Source organism: Stegodyphus dumicola, chromosome 1 (genome assembly GCF_044657685.1).
Source record: "Stegodyphus dumicola isolate Sdum_Otavi_A_Nest chromosome 1, ASM4465768v1".
Classification (NCBI taxonomy): domain Eukaryota; kingdom Metazoa; phylum Arthropoda; class Arachnida; order Araneae; family Eresidae; genus Stegodyphus; species Stegodyphus dumicola.
In genome coordinates this window covers 3,821,031-3,838,592 of record NC_140768.1, presented here as the reverse complement: position 1 = coordinate 3,838,592, position 17,562 = coordinate 3,821,031, and the positions used below count along the sequence as shown (strand labels likewise).

The 17,562-nt window shown below is 36.7% G+C and overlaps 1 protein-coding gene across 1 annotated transcript in view; it reads left to right on the top strand.

Moving 5' to 3' along the window:
- Nucleotides 1–685: 685 nt before the first annotated feature.
- LOC118192175 (matrix metalloproteinase-14-like) overlaps nucleotides 686–17,562 on the top strand; it is a 40,712-nt gene continuing 23,835 nt past the window's right edge. Inside the window, exons 1-4 of the mRNA XM_035363076.2 lie at nucleotides 686–1,026; nucleotides 8,709–8,971; nucleotides 11,781–12,070; nucleotides 16,927–17,091. Coding sequence (XP_035218967.2) covers nucleotides 931–1,026; nucleotides 8,709–8,971; nucleotides 11,781–12,070; nucleotides 16,927–17,091 — 814 coding nt within the window. The 5' untranslated portion in view covers nucleotides 686–930. The remainder of the gene's footprint in view (nucleotides 1,027–8,708; nucleotides 8,972–11,780; nucleotides 12,071–16,926; nucleotides 17,092–17,562) is intronic.

Below are 17,562 nucleotides of genomic sequence, written 5' to 3'. Positions count from 1 at the left end.
TTTTTATAAATTTAAGATAATTTACTGCGGAAATTTGCATTACATTTAATTTTTAATTTAAATAAATAATTTCTTTCTAGGCAAAATTTTCTTTCTTGGCATGCTTGGAATTTTCTTTAATAATGAAGTAATGAGCGATGAGCGATCAAATTCCAAAACACTTATTTCTACAATTTTAATCACTTGTGTAAATTATAAAACAAAATATATGCATTTACGTGTAGCGGAGAGCCGTTTCTGAATGCTTTATTCCTTCTCTTGTGAATAAATGATCTTGTTTTTAGATTAAATTAAAGGATCAAATTCAACTTTTTTCGGCAAAAGTCATGGTGGAGTTAAGCTAAATATTATACGTTATATTTTTTCATTTATGTAATTAAAAATTGAAATAATAATTCAGAGTATTTCAATACAAGTACGAAAATGAATTCTCGAGCTGTATTTACATTCTGAAAGTATTTTTTTACCATATTAAAGGAAGAATTAAAAAAAAAAATAAATACAAGTTATGTAAAATAAATTCCCATTATATCTTCGAAGCATTAGATCTAAAAATACAGCAGCGTTAATTGAAACGATAAGATTTATCCCTTTGTTACATATCTCCCGAAATTCGGGCTCCTCGTCGTCTGCTATTCGAATTAAAGTATACGTCACGTGGGCTTAAGAACGAGTTCTTTTGAAAAGAAGGCGAGGCAGACGATCAAAAAACCACAAAGACCCCGGTGCGTTAGCTTTTCCTGAGATTATGAAAAGTTAATATTCTCAGTAGCTGTTATGAATATAACAATGACGATAAAACTTTGCGAAATACATATTCCGATTGCTTTTCCTTAGTCAGTGAAGCATTTAAAAACCCAACTGAAAACGTCCATTTACGCTTTTTCAGTGCATTTGAAATCATCAGGTGGAGAGTTTGCATTTTCGAACATGTATTGCCTTTTTTTGTGCTTTCTCATATTTTATAACCTTTATGTCAATGAATGTGCACCTTTATCGCAAGAAAAATTGCCTCCTAAAGAAATGGTAAGATTTGTTTTGTGCATCTTTATTTATTGCAATATGTTATAATGTGTGCATTATATTTATAAATTATCTATTATTACTGGCTTTTAAATAAATTTAAGAAATCCCCTTAGAATTTGTTAGTGGGGATTAAATGATTGATGACAGCTTCATCATACGCTTAAATATTTTTTGATCTTTTGGAAAGGAATTCTTTCTCTTTAAGCATAATAAGTCTACTATTTTCTTTCCTCTTGAGAAGATTGATTTAAAATGTGTAAATTTCTAACTAGGCCTGAATACAGCAATGCATTTTATAACATAACGGAAATCAAAAATCCGGAATAACTAGAACTACAATTTATCCTGGTTAAAAAAATTCCTAGTAATGTCTGTCTGTAGGTCAAATATATATTTAATATAATGTAATTTTTATCTTTTCGTTTTCCATTTGAAACGATTCGAAAGGATTGGATTGTTTGTTTCCCATAAAAACAAATGCAAAAAAAAAAAAAAAAAAAAAAAAAAACCTCTACTCCTGATAAAATTAAGTAGCGAAATTATTGTTACTTACGCAAACTAACAGTTTATCTCTAATAATTTAAATTATTTATAATAAAAATATTTGAATTTATTAATCGTGTTTTATTTACTGAATAGAGAGAAAAAACTTTTGAACCCTTATCTTTCTTTTATTTCCATATTTTCCCCTTTTACTTCCTTGTATGTAGTAAAGGAAGTATTGTAATCACGAAAAATTCCAGGTACCATATTTCAACGAAAATATCGATTTTGACCGCTATCCAATGCAATTTAATGATGTTTTAACGTGACATCCGAAAGTAAGGACAGAATAAAGGACTCTTTCCCCCCCAAAAAAAATAATTATAAAACTAATTTAAAATGGATTCTGAAGAGAATTCTTCTGTACGTACGTATGTATGTATATACCCATTCTGTTACTCGGCTCCATGAGCTCAGTTTTTTTATTCTTATATGTTGGTAAATTGGGCATTTTTTGCTTTAAAAATGATTGAATTATGTTGTTCTTATCTTCCTATTAACGTTTTTATGCCTGTAGTTATCCTGCATGCAATAACTATAAATTTATCAACAATTTAAAGGTTGTTTAAGTGTGGCTAAGTCTTTTTTTTTTTTTTTTTTTTTTTTAACCATAGCAGCCATATTTGTTTACATTTGAGACTTAGCAGAATAGTGAATAATTCAGTTTCTGTACCTTCAAAATCTTTTTGCCGAGTGGGTCCAAAAGTAAACTTTCAGTTTTGTTCACCAAAAAATATGCCTTCTTTCCCGCTGGCCGAATTGCCTCTTTTTTTGCATAGAAACTGTAATTTTAATTGTAAAACAAATTTTTAAAATTGTTTAATCTCTATTTGGTGTTTTATATTTTTCTATATATTTTTCATGAATATATTTTGAGTTTTTTGTATTTTTGCCTTGCCGCGAAGTGAGAACTGAATTAATTGAATGAGAAATATATCTCTAATGGAATTTGAGGAAATGAGTTTAAATGCAATGTAGGAAAAAATGCGCATAATTTAATAATCCGTACTAGGAAGTTATGTGATGTATACATCAGATTTTTCTTATATAAAATACTTTCCTATTTGTGCATACATTTTACATTGTTACCATAAATCAGAAGTTTCTAAACCATAGGCTGAAAAAATATGGGAGTAAATACGGCATATTTAGTCCCTCGATTAGTCCGGTTTCAAACAGCTTGTAATACTGACTCAACCGATTACCCGTATTATGTGAGGTATTACTGTAACTATAAATCTCTATATAAAATAACCCTTATAACTTCAAAATTATGCAAGGTTCGATAAGCAAAATAGCATCTAGAATAAAACTTTTCAAACCGCGTTGTAGTCCGCAAGTCTTCACTTAAAAAATCCGGTTTCAAATTGATCTGTGTTGTAATAATGTAATATATAGTAATATGTGAATAGAGCTAAAATTGGTACATTTAACTGATTTTTATAATAACTGACATTTGTAGAGTTTTATATTATTTAACCACTTGTACTATCATTTTGATATTACCTTCCTCAGCGTCCACCAACGTGCAAATTAATTAAGGTAAATAAGCGTAGAGCCCCAGAATTCGAGAAAAAGGCCTTTGGTGTTTATCGCTGGCAGATTGTTTTGCGATAATTTCCTTTGATTGATTTCAATTGCTTAATTGTGATCAGCCGTCCAGTGGACATATTGACGTGCCAACCTCAAACTTTCCCCTTTATGACGTGAGGTGAGCAGCACGCAAGTGAGTGGTCACCTTATCAGGTTCAATGTTCCGTCTAACCTTCTTCGGGAACATGCAAGGATCTGACTCGGAACAGAGAGCTTACTAAAGCTATGTTCAACAATTGTGGGAAGTAGACAGGATGCACAAGAAGGGTATACAAAACCCTTTATTTTTCTCTATTTACAATAACTTCCGTACTTCGGAAATACACAGACCCGCTACTTGGGGTCAAAACGTAAAAGTATAAAAATAAAACTAAACTCTAATTTAACTTTAAAATAATAAACGTGGAAGATTGGCCTTATATTAACAGGAAGCCGTACGTAGTACAGAGAACTGTGAGCACTACAATACGTTTAAAAATTATGAAGAGGATTAAAACCTCTGGCCTGGACGGCAACCAGCAACTGAGTCAAACTTCTAAGGTAAGCGGCCTGCTTCGACTAACTGCTTCCTCTCTCTCGCTTGGCAAAAAGCCACAACTTAAATACTTGGCGTTCGCCAGACAAACTTTGCATAAATACTTCATCGCTTATAATTCTGGCCGGAAGTAGAAAATAAGAAGTGATAGTAAAGATTTAAAATAAAATAAACGTTAGTAAAACTTAGATCCTTACAACCTCACCTGCAGACCTACTTCGCGAAGCATTTTACGTGCGATTGACATTGACACCAACCTTCCGCTAACTGCAGCAGGGAAGGATTTGAGATGAGTCGGATTTGCGGTTCTATTCCTTCGTGCCCATGACAACAAATATCGGTCATAGTGGCTCGTCGTAGCGGTTGGCCGTCCTTGGCTGAACCTCCTGAATGCCGAACAGAGTCGTAGATTTCGCCCCCTCTACTACTTGCCAAGGATGGAAAACATTTAATTCTAAAATGTCGTAACATCAGTTTTGCGCCCCTTGGATTCTGCGCCCGGGGACAGATGCCCTTCCTTGCCCCCCTCTAACTACGCCCCTGATGCAGAATATGTGGTTAGAAATTGTTGCTCAAGTGTATAAACCACACAAGGACTCACATTTATCTATCTGGCTACTTCTATCTGATTTTGTCTTGCCGATAGCCTTATGCTCTTCGCAGATGACGTATTCCGATCGCAGTGCTACTAATTTGCATACTGCAGTTTTAATCAGCAGCTCTTATTTGACAACACATCCAAATTTTGTACGAATTCGCTGATTTTTGAATGAGTGATCGCTATTTTTGTGATTATTCCTTAATTTTTGGAAACCGGTGTGTATTATATTGCACATAATCTGTCTCCACCTTACGTAACTGTTCTTTGTAACCCAACACCATAAGGATGTCTGTACTTTGAAAACGTATACATAGAGACATAGACATGTATTCAAGAGCCTTGTTTTCTCATCTTATTATTTGATGTAGAAACATAATAACAGAGGCGTAGCTAGGGTTTTCAGCGCCCGTGGACAACTGAAGTTTTTGCGCCCCTTTCTGTGTGCCACGAATGGAAAACACTTCATTCTAAAATTTCGTACCATCAATTTGGTGCCCCCTGGATGCTGCGCCCGGGGACAGATGTCCCCCTTTGCCCCACCCTAGCTACGCCACTGCATAATAATGCTCTCTGTTTTGTCATCCCATGCCTTGGCTGGGTTTGGCCAGAGGAAGATCTACTCCGATGAGTAGACTGCTCAGCGGCGAGTAGTAGTACCAGTAGTATGACGCTTGATTATTCTGTTTTGCAGTCTTTTTTTTTTTTTTCCCTCTCAAAATGACAATACAACGCCTTATCATACAGGAGTAGTCCTGATACTTTTGGGGCCTAAAGTCTTGATTGCTTCGATTGATCACAAGCTCTTTGGGCCTCAGAATGTACAGACGCATTTAAAATACAGTAAGACTCCGCTTAACGCTGTTTCGGTTTAGCGCTCTTTTATTTCAACCCGGGGATTCCACGAAATCGCTCGCAGCATACGGGGATTCCCCGAAATATTGTGCAGCGATAGGTTTCAAATACATATCCGAAAGAGTGTACTTGTATTTCTTGTTTGGTGCGGTATTGTACAGACATATTTTGAAGGGGTAAATGTGGAAGATGTCGAAGAAATAATTCAAGAAGCAGCGGCTAGTCTTTCTAATGATGAGCTCAAGGAATTAACTGAACAAGAAGAAAACAAAAATGTTGACAGCAGTGATTCAGAAGAAGAGCAAAAAGAACTTGCATTATTTTAACGCCCTCAAGAAAAGTTCCAAAACCTATTAATGATGCCATGTCATGGGTACTAGATGAAAATGTTCAGAACTACTTGAAACTGTGGTCGCACTTATTGAAAAATACAAAAAGCAAAATCTGCAGTCGAGAATAAAGCAGCGCAGAGACTCAATTGACTTCGCCGAACACGGATTTGCTTCCACTTCTGCCCTTAGCATGTTGTTGTCGACATGCGCAGAAACGAAATTACTTTCCGGTCCCCCTATTACATTCGAACAAAATATACAGATGTATTACTTCGGTCTAAACTAAAAACAGTTTTAATTCTCCTCGAGACTTAGCAACAGTAGATTGTTGCATGAATAAATGGTATTTTTCATTTTCAGGAAGCCTTTATGAAGAAATTCGGCTACATTGATGCTTCCGGTAACGCTTCTGTCGACGCTTTGTACACAGTAGAAGGATTCAAGAAGGCTGTTCAGCAGATGCAAAAATTCGGTGGTCTACCTCAGACATGGCGTTTGTAAAAAGGAGTTTGTCTACCATAACTGAAATAATGGATCAATTCATTGAAAATGATCCGAATTTTGACAGGAGCTCAAAAGTAAGGCGTGGTGTTAGAGATGCTCTATCCGTTTTATGAAGAACTTTTAAGAGAACAAGGCAAAAGAAAAAGACAAACAACATTAGATGCTTTTGTCAAAAAAAGGCAGAACACTGAAAACGCGGAAGGCTAACTAAATATGACTGAGAATTTTATTTGTTTTTTTAATAATATTCGTTTTGTTATTTATATTTTGTTTTTATTTTTGCAAGAAATAATAATGTGGTATTAATTTGGGCTTTAAGAAATAAATGTTTGGTTTTATTTTTATTAAAAAAACGTACTTTTTAAATTTAATACCTAACCAATTTCCTAGCCATCTTCCCCTAACCCCAATATTTACATGTAAAGATAGCCTCGTTTAGCGCTGTTTCGCATTACGCTCTACTTTGATGGAACGTATCCCCCGCGTTAAGCGGGGTCTTACTGTAACTTAATATAGTAGAAAGTAAGCAACATGTCCTCTAAGCAACATACAAAAGTAAGCAACATGTTAAGGGCGGTTTGTTAATTCATTGGTTTGGCGCTAAGCATACCACGACGCTGGGAGCACTGCATCGCGATTCGGAGTGGATAATATTCCATATTAACATATGCCTCCGTCGGGTTGTTTGTAAGCATTATGCATTCATTCTTTAAATATGGCTTTTATAAATTTCTAACTTAATCAGATTATTAAATTTAATTTGTATGTAATTTATAAATATATGTCTATCACGAGTTAGTATAATTATACTGGCTTACAATCATCAAAGAATTTTCGTATAAAAATGTACTTCTTAGTGTTTGTTATTCTGTTATTATGCATTTATCATTTCTTCTTCATATGTTTAATCATCGTAGCAACGCATATTGTTAATAGGGAACCGGAAAGTAATGTCGCTTTCTTACATTAAATTCACAAGAATAAATTTTTAACACGTTTTTATTTTTAATCAAAAATGTTATCAACAACCTTTTGCCATCTAGTGTGCAGATTTTCAATCCCCGGACCGATATAAATCAATTGGTTTTTGAGTAAAATACTTCAAGATGGCATTTTGCACATCATTTCAATTTTCAAATTTTTTGGCACTAAGAAAATGTTGTAGGGATCGGAATAAATGGAAATCCGAGTGTACGATATCGGACGAGTAATGGTGGGTGATGCAGCACCTCCCATCCCCATTCATTCATTTTTTCCAGTGTCCGTCTTGCACAGTGCGGTCTTGCATTGTCGTGTTTTGCATCTAATGGTTCTTTGAGACTAAAGGTGCATCCAAGATATAAGAGGTTTTGTAAACAATAACAACATTTATTTACGAAGAAAATATATGAAAATCTCAATCAATTAGAGATATATTATTAGGCATCTCTGCCTTCCATGTCCTACACCTTTAGTATCCTGCCTGCCACTGACTACTGGGACGAACACAGCGCCCTCTAGTCAAAATGACGCTGGAAATATGTAATATCGTGTTGCAGAGTGATGCCTTTTTTATTGACAATCGCCGGATATTTTTCGATTAAAGATTGGTTCACTCGATCCAATTGTTCACAATAAAGATCTGCATTAACAGTTTGTCCAAGTTTCAGCTATTCAAAATGAACAATTCCGCGAATACTCCACCAAACACACAGAAGTGTCTTTTTGGGATGTAAAACCTTTGTAACCCCTATTAAAACTGCCTTTTGCGTTTTGGATTATCATATAGGACCCATTTTTCGTCTCCAGTAATCAAATGATCAAAAAACTGTTTTGTATGGTGCCGTTCAAGCAATACGTTGCATTTGATGGATAGGTTGGCTTTGTTCTCTTCGGACAGATTGTGGGGGACCCAAACACCTGCTTTGCTTATTTTTCCATTCTGCTTTAAATGTTCTTGAAGGGTCGACCAAGGTTGGTTAAAGGCCCGTCTACACGAAGCGATTTTCTCGGCCGACTTTCTCGTAGAGCAACAATTTTAAGGATCTGCGCATGCGCCAAAAATCGGTCATGTTCTCTGCCGCGATTTCAGAACTGGTGTTCACTGCTCATTAGCGTACGATAAAATCGGAGTCTCTAGCCAATAAGATTGCTTTGAGTGATCACGTGCTTTTCTCCTCATTTGGAATAATAAACATGGCTGCATTTTGTTAAAGCGAAACTCAACTAATAGATTTCTATATAGAAAATGTTGTATTGTGAGATACGAGTAATGTAAATTTTAAAAATAAAAAATTACGGGATTTTGATAAGATTTGTCTTCCGCATTACTTTATATATTCAAATATTTTCTAATTCCGGGTGAAAATTATTTTAACGCCCTCAAGAAAAGTTCCAAAACCTATTAATGATGCCATGTCATGGGTACTAGATGAAAATGTTCAGAACTACTTGAAACTGTGGTCGCACTTATTGAAAAATACAAAAAGCAAAATCTGCAGTCGAGAATAAAGCAGCGCAGAGACTCAATTGACTTCGCCGAACACGGATTTGCTTCCACTTCTGCCCTTAGCATGTTGTTGTCGACATGCGCAGAAACGAAATTACTTTCCGGTCCCCCTATTACATTCGAACAAAATATACAGATGTATTACTTCGGTCTAAACTAAAAACAGTTTTAATTCTCCTCGAGACTTAGCAACAGTAGATTGTTGCATGAATAAATGGTATTTTTCATTTTCAGGAAGCCTTTATGAAGAAATTCGGCTACATTGATGCTTCCGGTAACGCTTCTGTCGACGCTTTGTACACAGTAGAAGGATTCAAGAAGGCTGTTCAGCAGATGCAAAAATTCGGTGGTCTACCTCAGACAGGCGAACTGGACGAGGCGACTCTCAATTTAACCCGTGCTCCCAGATGTGGAGTTCCCGACGTCATCAAATCTCGTCGAGCCAAGAGGTACATCATTGGCTCGGATGCATGGCGGAAAAAGAAGCTCACCTACTTGTAAGACATTCATTCTACTGCCCTTACTGCAGAAATAATTATACTGCATTCTAATCGGGAAGTAATTTTTCAATGAATAACTTTATAAGGTATACTTTAATTTTCTAACAGTTATTTTAATTTACACTGGTTATCATAAATTAGGGAAAAATCACAAAAATAGCGATAACTCGCTCAAAAATAAGCCAAACCGTGTAAAATTTGAATATGTTGCCAAGTAAGAGTAGCTGAGTAAAACTGAGATATGCAAATTAGTGGCGCTGCACTCGGAATACGTCATCTGCGAGGAGGATAAAGGTCCATGTTTGAGAACAAGCCCATATACGTATTTCACTGAGATAGTGACATCAGAAATCTGAGATAACCAATTCGTAACAATGACCTCCAGGCATCATTTGCCAGCAGAACTACGATGGAGAGCTATTGGGAGACTAGAGGCAGGATAAAGTCAAACAGAAGTGGCCAGATGTCTAAATGTGAGTCCTTCTGTGGTTCATAGACTTTGGAGGCGATTTCAAACCACATATTCGGCCTCTAGGAGGTTCAGCCAAGGACAGCCAACTGCTATGATGAGCGCTGATGACCGATATTTGACATGTGCACACAGGAATAGAACCGCTACTCCGACTCTTCTTACATCCTCCCTTGCTGCAGCCACCGGAAGGTTGGTGTCAACGTCAACTGTGCGTAGAAGGCTTCACAAAGGTGGTCTGTATGCGAGACGACCAGTCATTTGCGTGGAGCTCACGTCTTGCCATAGGAGGGACCATTTGCAGTAGGCACGACAACATGTCCACTGGACGCTTGATGAGTGGAGGGTTGTTCTCTTTACGGATGAGTCCAGGTTTAGTCTAGAAAGCGATAGTAGGCGTTATTTGATATGGAGAGAAACTGGAACCCGTTATCATCCGTCAAACATCCGTTAAAGAGATACATATGGAAGAGGCAGTGTCTGTGTTTGGGTTGGCATCTCTTTGGGTGGACGCACAGACCTCCATGTCTTTCCAACGGAAACCGTGAATGCTCCGGTTTATAGAGATGACATCCTTGATGCTTATATGCACCCATGTGTCGGGGCAAAATGCTTTTTTGTTACAGGACGATAACTCAAGACCACACAGGGCTCGCATCGTAGATGACTATCTTCAACAGAAAAAAATTATGCTCATGGAGTGGCCAGTTCGATTCCCGGACTTGAATCCTATCAAGCACATTTGGGATGATTTAGAGAGACGTTTAGATGCTCTCAGTCTGCCCCCTCAGACCCTTGCCGTGCTTGCAACAGCTTTGCAAGAGCAATGGCTTTCGCTTCCTATGGAACTGATAGACCGCATAATTGAAAGCATCACGCATAACTATGTGCTGTATTGATTCTAGAGGCGACCATATTCCCTATTGAAGGTACTTTTCAGCAAACTGACACCTTCGAGTTGTTCATTTTATATATGTGCTAATTTCTATGCTACCGTAATTGTCTGGTAATTTATTTTTATGTTATTTGATATCTTTTTATGTGTTGTATATTGTGGGTAAGTTTAATAAAATTCTACATGTAACTTTTTCAGTAATCGTGACTTTTGCGATTTTTCGTTAATTTATGATAACCAGTGTAGTTAACCTTTCCTATCGTTCGTCGTTTCCACTTACAACTACCTACCAGAATGAGTTTTTGGAATTGCGTTGAATGCAAATGAGTAAGAAACAGTATTAAGTGAAAGTTTAACTTACTTCGAGAGAGAGAGATAGCTAGGAATCCTGCGTAGAGCCCGTTTGCCTTTGGGCTAAGTCTCTATAACTGCTGTTACGCTCGGCCGTATATTACGTACCTTTAGCTAGTTCGCCGGCTAGTTTAAAAACTAAGGGCCAACTACGTTAGAATTGTGTTGGCTTAGGATAAATCTCTTAGTTAGTTCTTATTTTTAAGCCCAAGTAGAGGCTTTGTTGTAAGCTCGAAGAAAGGGGCCGACTGTTCATCTAATTTTGAGTGAATAAAGGGTATTAACCCTTCTCGAGTTTACGACCTCTGTTATTTGAACTAAGCGATAATTCTCTTAACAGTTCACTAGGTTCCTCTACATTTACTTTAGCAGTTCACTAGGTTCCTCTACATTTACTTTAGCAGAATAAGAGTGAGGAACTCTACAGCATTATAGTCGTGAAATAATTTTTTGAATGAATAATCTTTATAATTCGGCTTATTCAGCATTTTAATACCGTTATTGATTTAATGTTGTTTGCAGTGAAAAACAAAGATTCTTATTCCAATTTTTCGCTGCAGAAAGTTTTCGTTAAAGTGATATTCTTTTAATTCACAGCTTCACGCAATGTTCTCTTGGAACAAATGTTTTTTATTTATTTGATTAGGAAAAGCACTCGAGGGCTATCTGCCGCACTTTCTAAGAGAAACTGGCTCGTGTACAAGTTACACAGATAGGGAAACCACGTAAACGCCCATGCAACCAGCGCGTTCGCAGGATTTGAACCTCGGACCAAACTACCAGTGTTCAGCGATTTTACCGCTCGGCCGCTGATGAGCCTTAGAAGAAATGCTGCACCAGTGTTATTTAATTTAGGAGGAAGAGTGACAAACACTTTGTTTCTGAAATGCAAGTTGTTGCTTAATTAGAAAAGTTAGCTTACGTAAAACTGAGAATCAGTAAATAGCAATTAGAATAATAGAGAGTCACTGATCAAAAATTCTTAAATAAAATATTTTACAATATAGGGATTCCAATAACGAAATATTTCGTGTCTGTAGCTATTACATCGCAAAAGTTTTTCTGCAATTGATCCCAACCTTTTCTTCCAGTCTTGCAAATTGGCCTGCGGAGTTGGATTTCGAAGTGACCCGTTCCAAACTGAAGAAAGCTTTTCAACTGTGGTCTGAAGTGTCACCCCTTAGCTTTGTGCCTCGTGAGAGTATGGATGCTGACCTAATTATAGCTTTTGGTCGCGGACCTCACGGAGACGGTTACCCCTTCGACGGTCCAGGAAGTATACTCGCTCATGCTTTCTTTCCCTATGAACATGGATCTTATGGTGGTGACGTCCATTTTGACGATGACGAACCATGGATCGATGGATCAGTATCTGACGACAGTTAGTATCACGGATTAAGTTGGTTCTCTTAACATTATGGTAAAAACATATGGAGAATTAATTCTGTTCCTTGAATATATTTGCAAATTTTAAATTTTTAGTGGTTTAGAACAGTGGTCGCCAAACTAATGAAGTTTCTGAGCTACCATACCGTTTCTAAATCTTACTGTGAGCTACCCAAAAGAATTACTAACTACTTTTTAAAAAATCTTGTCATTGTTTATCGCTTATAAACTTACATTTCTAGTAAGTTTGAAATCAATTTTAATTAAACTGTATATAACAGAAAGAAATTTAAATTGATTTGCAAATAAGAAAGAAATTGAAGTGTAATTAAGACACAATAACACGCCGAATAAATACTAATTCAGAAGTCAAACAACAAAAATCTGCGTTATATTTTCAAAATTTTCACAGGACTAGTTTCGATGGTTTTACCGAACCACCATCCTCAGCTGCAAAACCGCAAATGAACAAGATAGGAAATAATAATTAGATAAGATAAGAAAGCCTGGACAAGAATAAGCAAGTGCCGCCATCTGTTGGTGAAATCAGAACTAAAACATAATTTCTTTAAAGGCCGAAGGAAAAGATGGATTGGAATTAGGATCGTTAACTAGAACAGAAAGATTTTTTTGAATGTGAAATGCCTCTAGAAAATCCAGTTCTCCAATGGAAGATGTTTTTTTGAATAATTTTGGCAGCAGAAAAATTGAAAGTGTGATTTTCGGACCAACAGTGTTGAGCAACAGAAGACTTCTGTGTTTCCTTTTTTCTAACATATGCCTCATGTTCCTTGACGCGAAATTTTAAGGCTCTCTTAGTTTGGCCAATGTAAATTAAACCACACTGGCAAGGAATCCTACAAATACCCCAAGAATTCATATCCGGAATGTGGTCCTTGAGTATGGAATTTTATTGATGGGAGAATAAACAACCCGAAAGTTAAATTTCTGCAAAATTTGTGCAACTTTATAGCTAATTGATGGAAAGAAGGGAATGACAACAGAATTTTTATAATCTCCTAAAACAAGAGTGTGCCTTTTAGTGTGTTGAGATGAGAATTTTTTAACTGCTTGATTAATAATCTTGGGTGAAAACCCCTGTCAATAGCTATTGCTTTTAAATAATTTAGTTCTTCAGCAAGGGCTAGTTTGGAGGAGCAAACTTGAAGAGCACGGAAAACATAACAAATGTAATAACAGACTTTTTTTTTAATCAGACTTATTAACTTAAATGAGAAGAATGGAACTCCTTTTTTTTGCTATCAAGAAGTTTTTAATGTTGGCAGAGTAGGTAGTAGCTGGAATTCGAATACAGTTGTGCAAATGATCATCAATGAGTCTGTTTCTGTACTTGTTTTTAATAAATTTCATATTGGAAAAAGAAATCTCACACAGATGTATAGAGTTGAATATTGCCTTCACTTTGAGACAAACCTAAACTAAAATTGGGTATTTTTTTCCTCAAGGAAAAAGAGGCCAAATATTTCATAGCTTGAAAGCGATTTTACATATAAATCATTTTTTAAATCAATCAGTTCCAACTCCACTGCAGTAGTGTCTTCTTGTCAGTACCAGCTCAGTGAAGGAATCAAGTTTAGGCAACCGAAGATGTCCCCGAACCGAAGATAGTTAACGCAACCTACAGAAGATGTCCCCGCGACCTTCTTGTAGCTCGCGATCCACGGTTTGGCAATCACTGGTTTAGAACATAGTTATTTGACACATTTTGAATTACACTCATGTCCATAAATTTAGGATAATTCGGAGTCACGCGGAAATCGAACTCTAAAATAAATATATCACCTGTAAAATCACTACACACATCTTCAAGAATCATATGTAGATTTCAGGAAGTAACCAGATGACACCGATGGTACGTCTCAATGACGAGTGTAAGAGAGTGATATATAAGGAATACAGGCAAAGAAGTAAAATTGTTCGCAGGCGCTTTATAAGCATTTCAGTGCAATAACCGAATAGTTATGACACAAAGGACGCATTTGGATGATTTTTTACGTGGTAGAATTATCGGCCGTCTGGAATGTGGGCGTATCCAACTGGAAGTATCACACGAACTTGGAACTGCCCAGAGTGTCATCTCCATGCTTTGGCAACGATTCCAAGATGATGGTAATGTGAGTAGACGTTACAGCACAGGCCGCCCCAGAGTTACAACACCGAATGAGGACCGGTATTTGGCAGTTACTGCCAAAAGAAACAGGCGGAGCACAGCCTCAGACCTGTCTCGTCAGCTCTCTTTAGCCACTGGTACGACAATTTCAAGGCAGACCGTGTACAGACGCTTAGGGCAGATTGGTCTATATGCTCGTAGACCTGTCAGATGCGTTCCACTTACTGCAACTCACTATCGCCTGCGGTTAGCCTGGAGTAGGGAGCATGCATTGTGGACACCGCAACAGTGGGCTTGTGTGATGTTTTCCGACGAGTCCACGTTTAGCTTGCAGTCTGATTCTCGCCGGACTTTCATATCGAGAGCTAACATCATTGAACGACACCGTTACGGTGGTGCAGGAGTGTTCGTTTGGGATGGAATTATTCTGGGCTCCAGAACTGACCTGCCTGTTCAAATTGGAACCATGACAAGCCAAATCTATCGGGACGTCATTCTGGAACAACATGTACGTTTGTTTCGGGGCGCCATGGGCGCACAATTTGCGTTTATGGATGACAACGCCCGTCCTCACCGTGCAAACATCGTAAGCGAATGCCTTCAATCGGAGGATATCACCCGTATGGACTGGCCAGCATTTTCACCGGACTTGAATCCAGTAGAGCACGTGTGGGACATGCTTGGCCGACGAGATGCAGCCCGTCAACCTCCTCCTACATGTCTACCGGAACTTCGGAGAGCATTGCTTTTTGAGTGGTGTAATATCCCCCAAGATCAGATCGATAATGTGATACTCAGCATGCCTAGGCGTTGTACGGACTGTATTACATCTTCTGGAAGACATACAATGTATTAACAATCATACCAACCATGTAATATTGGGTTTTGTAAATATGTTTTTTGGTAATTTGCTCCAGGTAGAAAAAATCGCTAATTTTTTCAATAATATCAAACATATAGCATCTTTTTTTGCTCTTTACCTTTTGTTTAATAAATAAGCTTTACAAATAAGTCAAATTTGTTTTGCTTCTAACTCTTCCTTTGCCTAATTTTGCATTATCCTTAATTTTTGGACATTTGTGTATAAAAATACGCGACTTAAGGTACTACTGAGTGCTTTTGCTTTTCGTAAGAGGAAGGGACGTTGAATCCAGGGATAAACAGAGATAAATCGATCTCTTCTAAGTACAGGGATAAATAGATCTCTTTTAAGTCCAGGGATAAATAGATCTTTTTAAGTCCAGGGATAAATAGATCTCTTTTAAGTCCTGGTTTGGAATCGAAGCTAGAAGTCCTTTCTTCCTCGCCGTCGTGGGCAAGCCCATACCGGTGCCCCATAAAGAATTATCTTTTCAATCCTACTTTTATAAAGAATGCCTTTGCATCTTCGACATTGTAATTCGATGTAATTAGATATACTAATGTAAATATATTGTTTGTATGAAGTACAATAAAAGTTTGTATGATGTATGTATGTTCGAAGTAATTATGTTATATTAATCTGCCATAACCAACTTTTGTTAATAGGTTAATTTCTTTGTAATCATTGTATACTGTGTCTTTGTAATTGTATATTCAATACGTAAATCTAGTATTAATGTAAAGTTTCGATGTAAATGTCTTGTTAGCCTGGCATCCGATGCGGGCCAACCGAAAGCCCAGTGAGTACAGTAGTGCGGCGTTCTGACAAAGTTCTGGTGCTCCGTCCATTTTTCCCTGTCCCCGTCCTGTAGGTCACACGTTATGCCTTGTATTCTTATTAATGCTCTAGAGATATTCTGGGTTTTATTCCGAATGTCCATGAGGTGTGGGATCCAAGAAAACTTTTGGTCCATTTTCAATTCTAAAAATAGGTCTTCTTATATGATCTTAATACTTCTGTTATTGGCTTTTATACAAGACAGCCTTTGTAGCGATTTACCTGCTTTTGGAAGTAAGATAGTATGCGATTTGGGCTCTAAAATTATTAGTTTTTGAGAGAAGCAGAGATGACGGAATGTGAACAGTGTCTCATTGCTATTCTTTTCTAGTATGTCCCTCGAGTGCCCATTTATTATCCCAAATGCCACATCATCGGCAAGAGCTAGGAACTAGGTATGGTCCGGCCACTTGAAGAAGACAATGTAACTGAAGGCGATGTTCCACACGTCTTCAACGTGGAGCTCTGTGGATATAACTTTATTACTCTTCGCTTTACTTTGCAGTTGTTACTGATTGTCATTGTTGCTCTAGAACTATTCATGATATTAAATATGTTATGTGACCATATCGTTCACAAACAATCCACGAAATATAAACAATTAACATTAGAATTTATTGTCTGAAAAGCATGAAGTTTCACAGAACTATTAAGTGGTTCTATATTTTTCTAATATAGTGTCTAATGGATCACAAATCCAAGAATAGCACGCAATTAGAATATAATTTTTAAAGCGACGGTGGAGTTGAATGAATAGCTTATAATATTAAAATTACACTATCAGGCAAATAAATAATTATTGATATAAATTTTTGGGGAATTTAATAGGAAACGAGCGTACATTTTTACCTCAATTAAAACAATTAGCAAAATGGAATGGATCTTTTAATCTTTTAACAACCCGATTTTGCTTTCTGTAAAACATTTTTTAAAGTGTGAATGTTAAAGGTAATGCTTGCATTTTTTAAAATCATATTATGAGTCTTGAAATAATTTTATTTATATTTGCTTGGTGTTATAGGAGATGGTGTTGACTTTTTTACCGTAGCAGCTCATGAAATAGGTCACAGTTTGGGTCTGGCTCATTCAACTGTATCAGGATCCATCATGTTCCCGTACTACAAGGGTTACAATCCTCATATGAGACTCGATTATGATGACATTGTAGCTATGTATTCCATGTATGGTAAGTTTATATGACTTTGAGGCTGCATAACTGATGACGAAACTATATTTTTGTTTATAATGAGACAAGCAAACACGAATGACCATACCTTAATGCAGGGGTATTTGTAAGCATTTACAATATACAAAAGAATCAATATTTTAATTGTATAATAATATTATAAACAGTGCTGCTGTGGATAAGGTCATGGCCAGCAGAAGAAATTCTTACTGTTGGCCATTATATAAGCTATTCTTATTGTTGGCCATTATATATTCTGAAAGAAATTATTTTTTACTAGATTATCCTATCTGAGGAAAGATGTATAGTACAAGATGAATAAGATGTATAGTGTAAAATAATTGTGACTGTAAACTAGAAGTGAAAAATTTTGCAAGACTGAGATGTAAACCAATCTTTCGTTACGAAAGCGAAAAAAAATGTAAAAAAACGTGTAAGCAATTAAAGAACGATTTTAAAAAAATCTGAAAG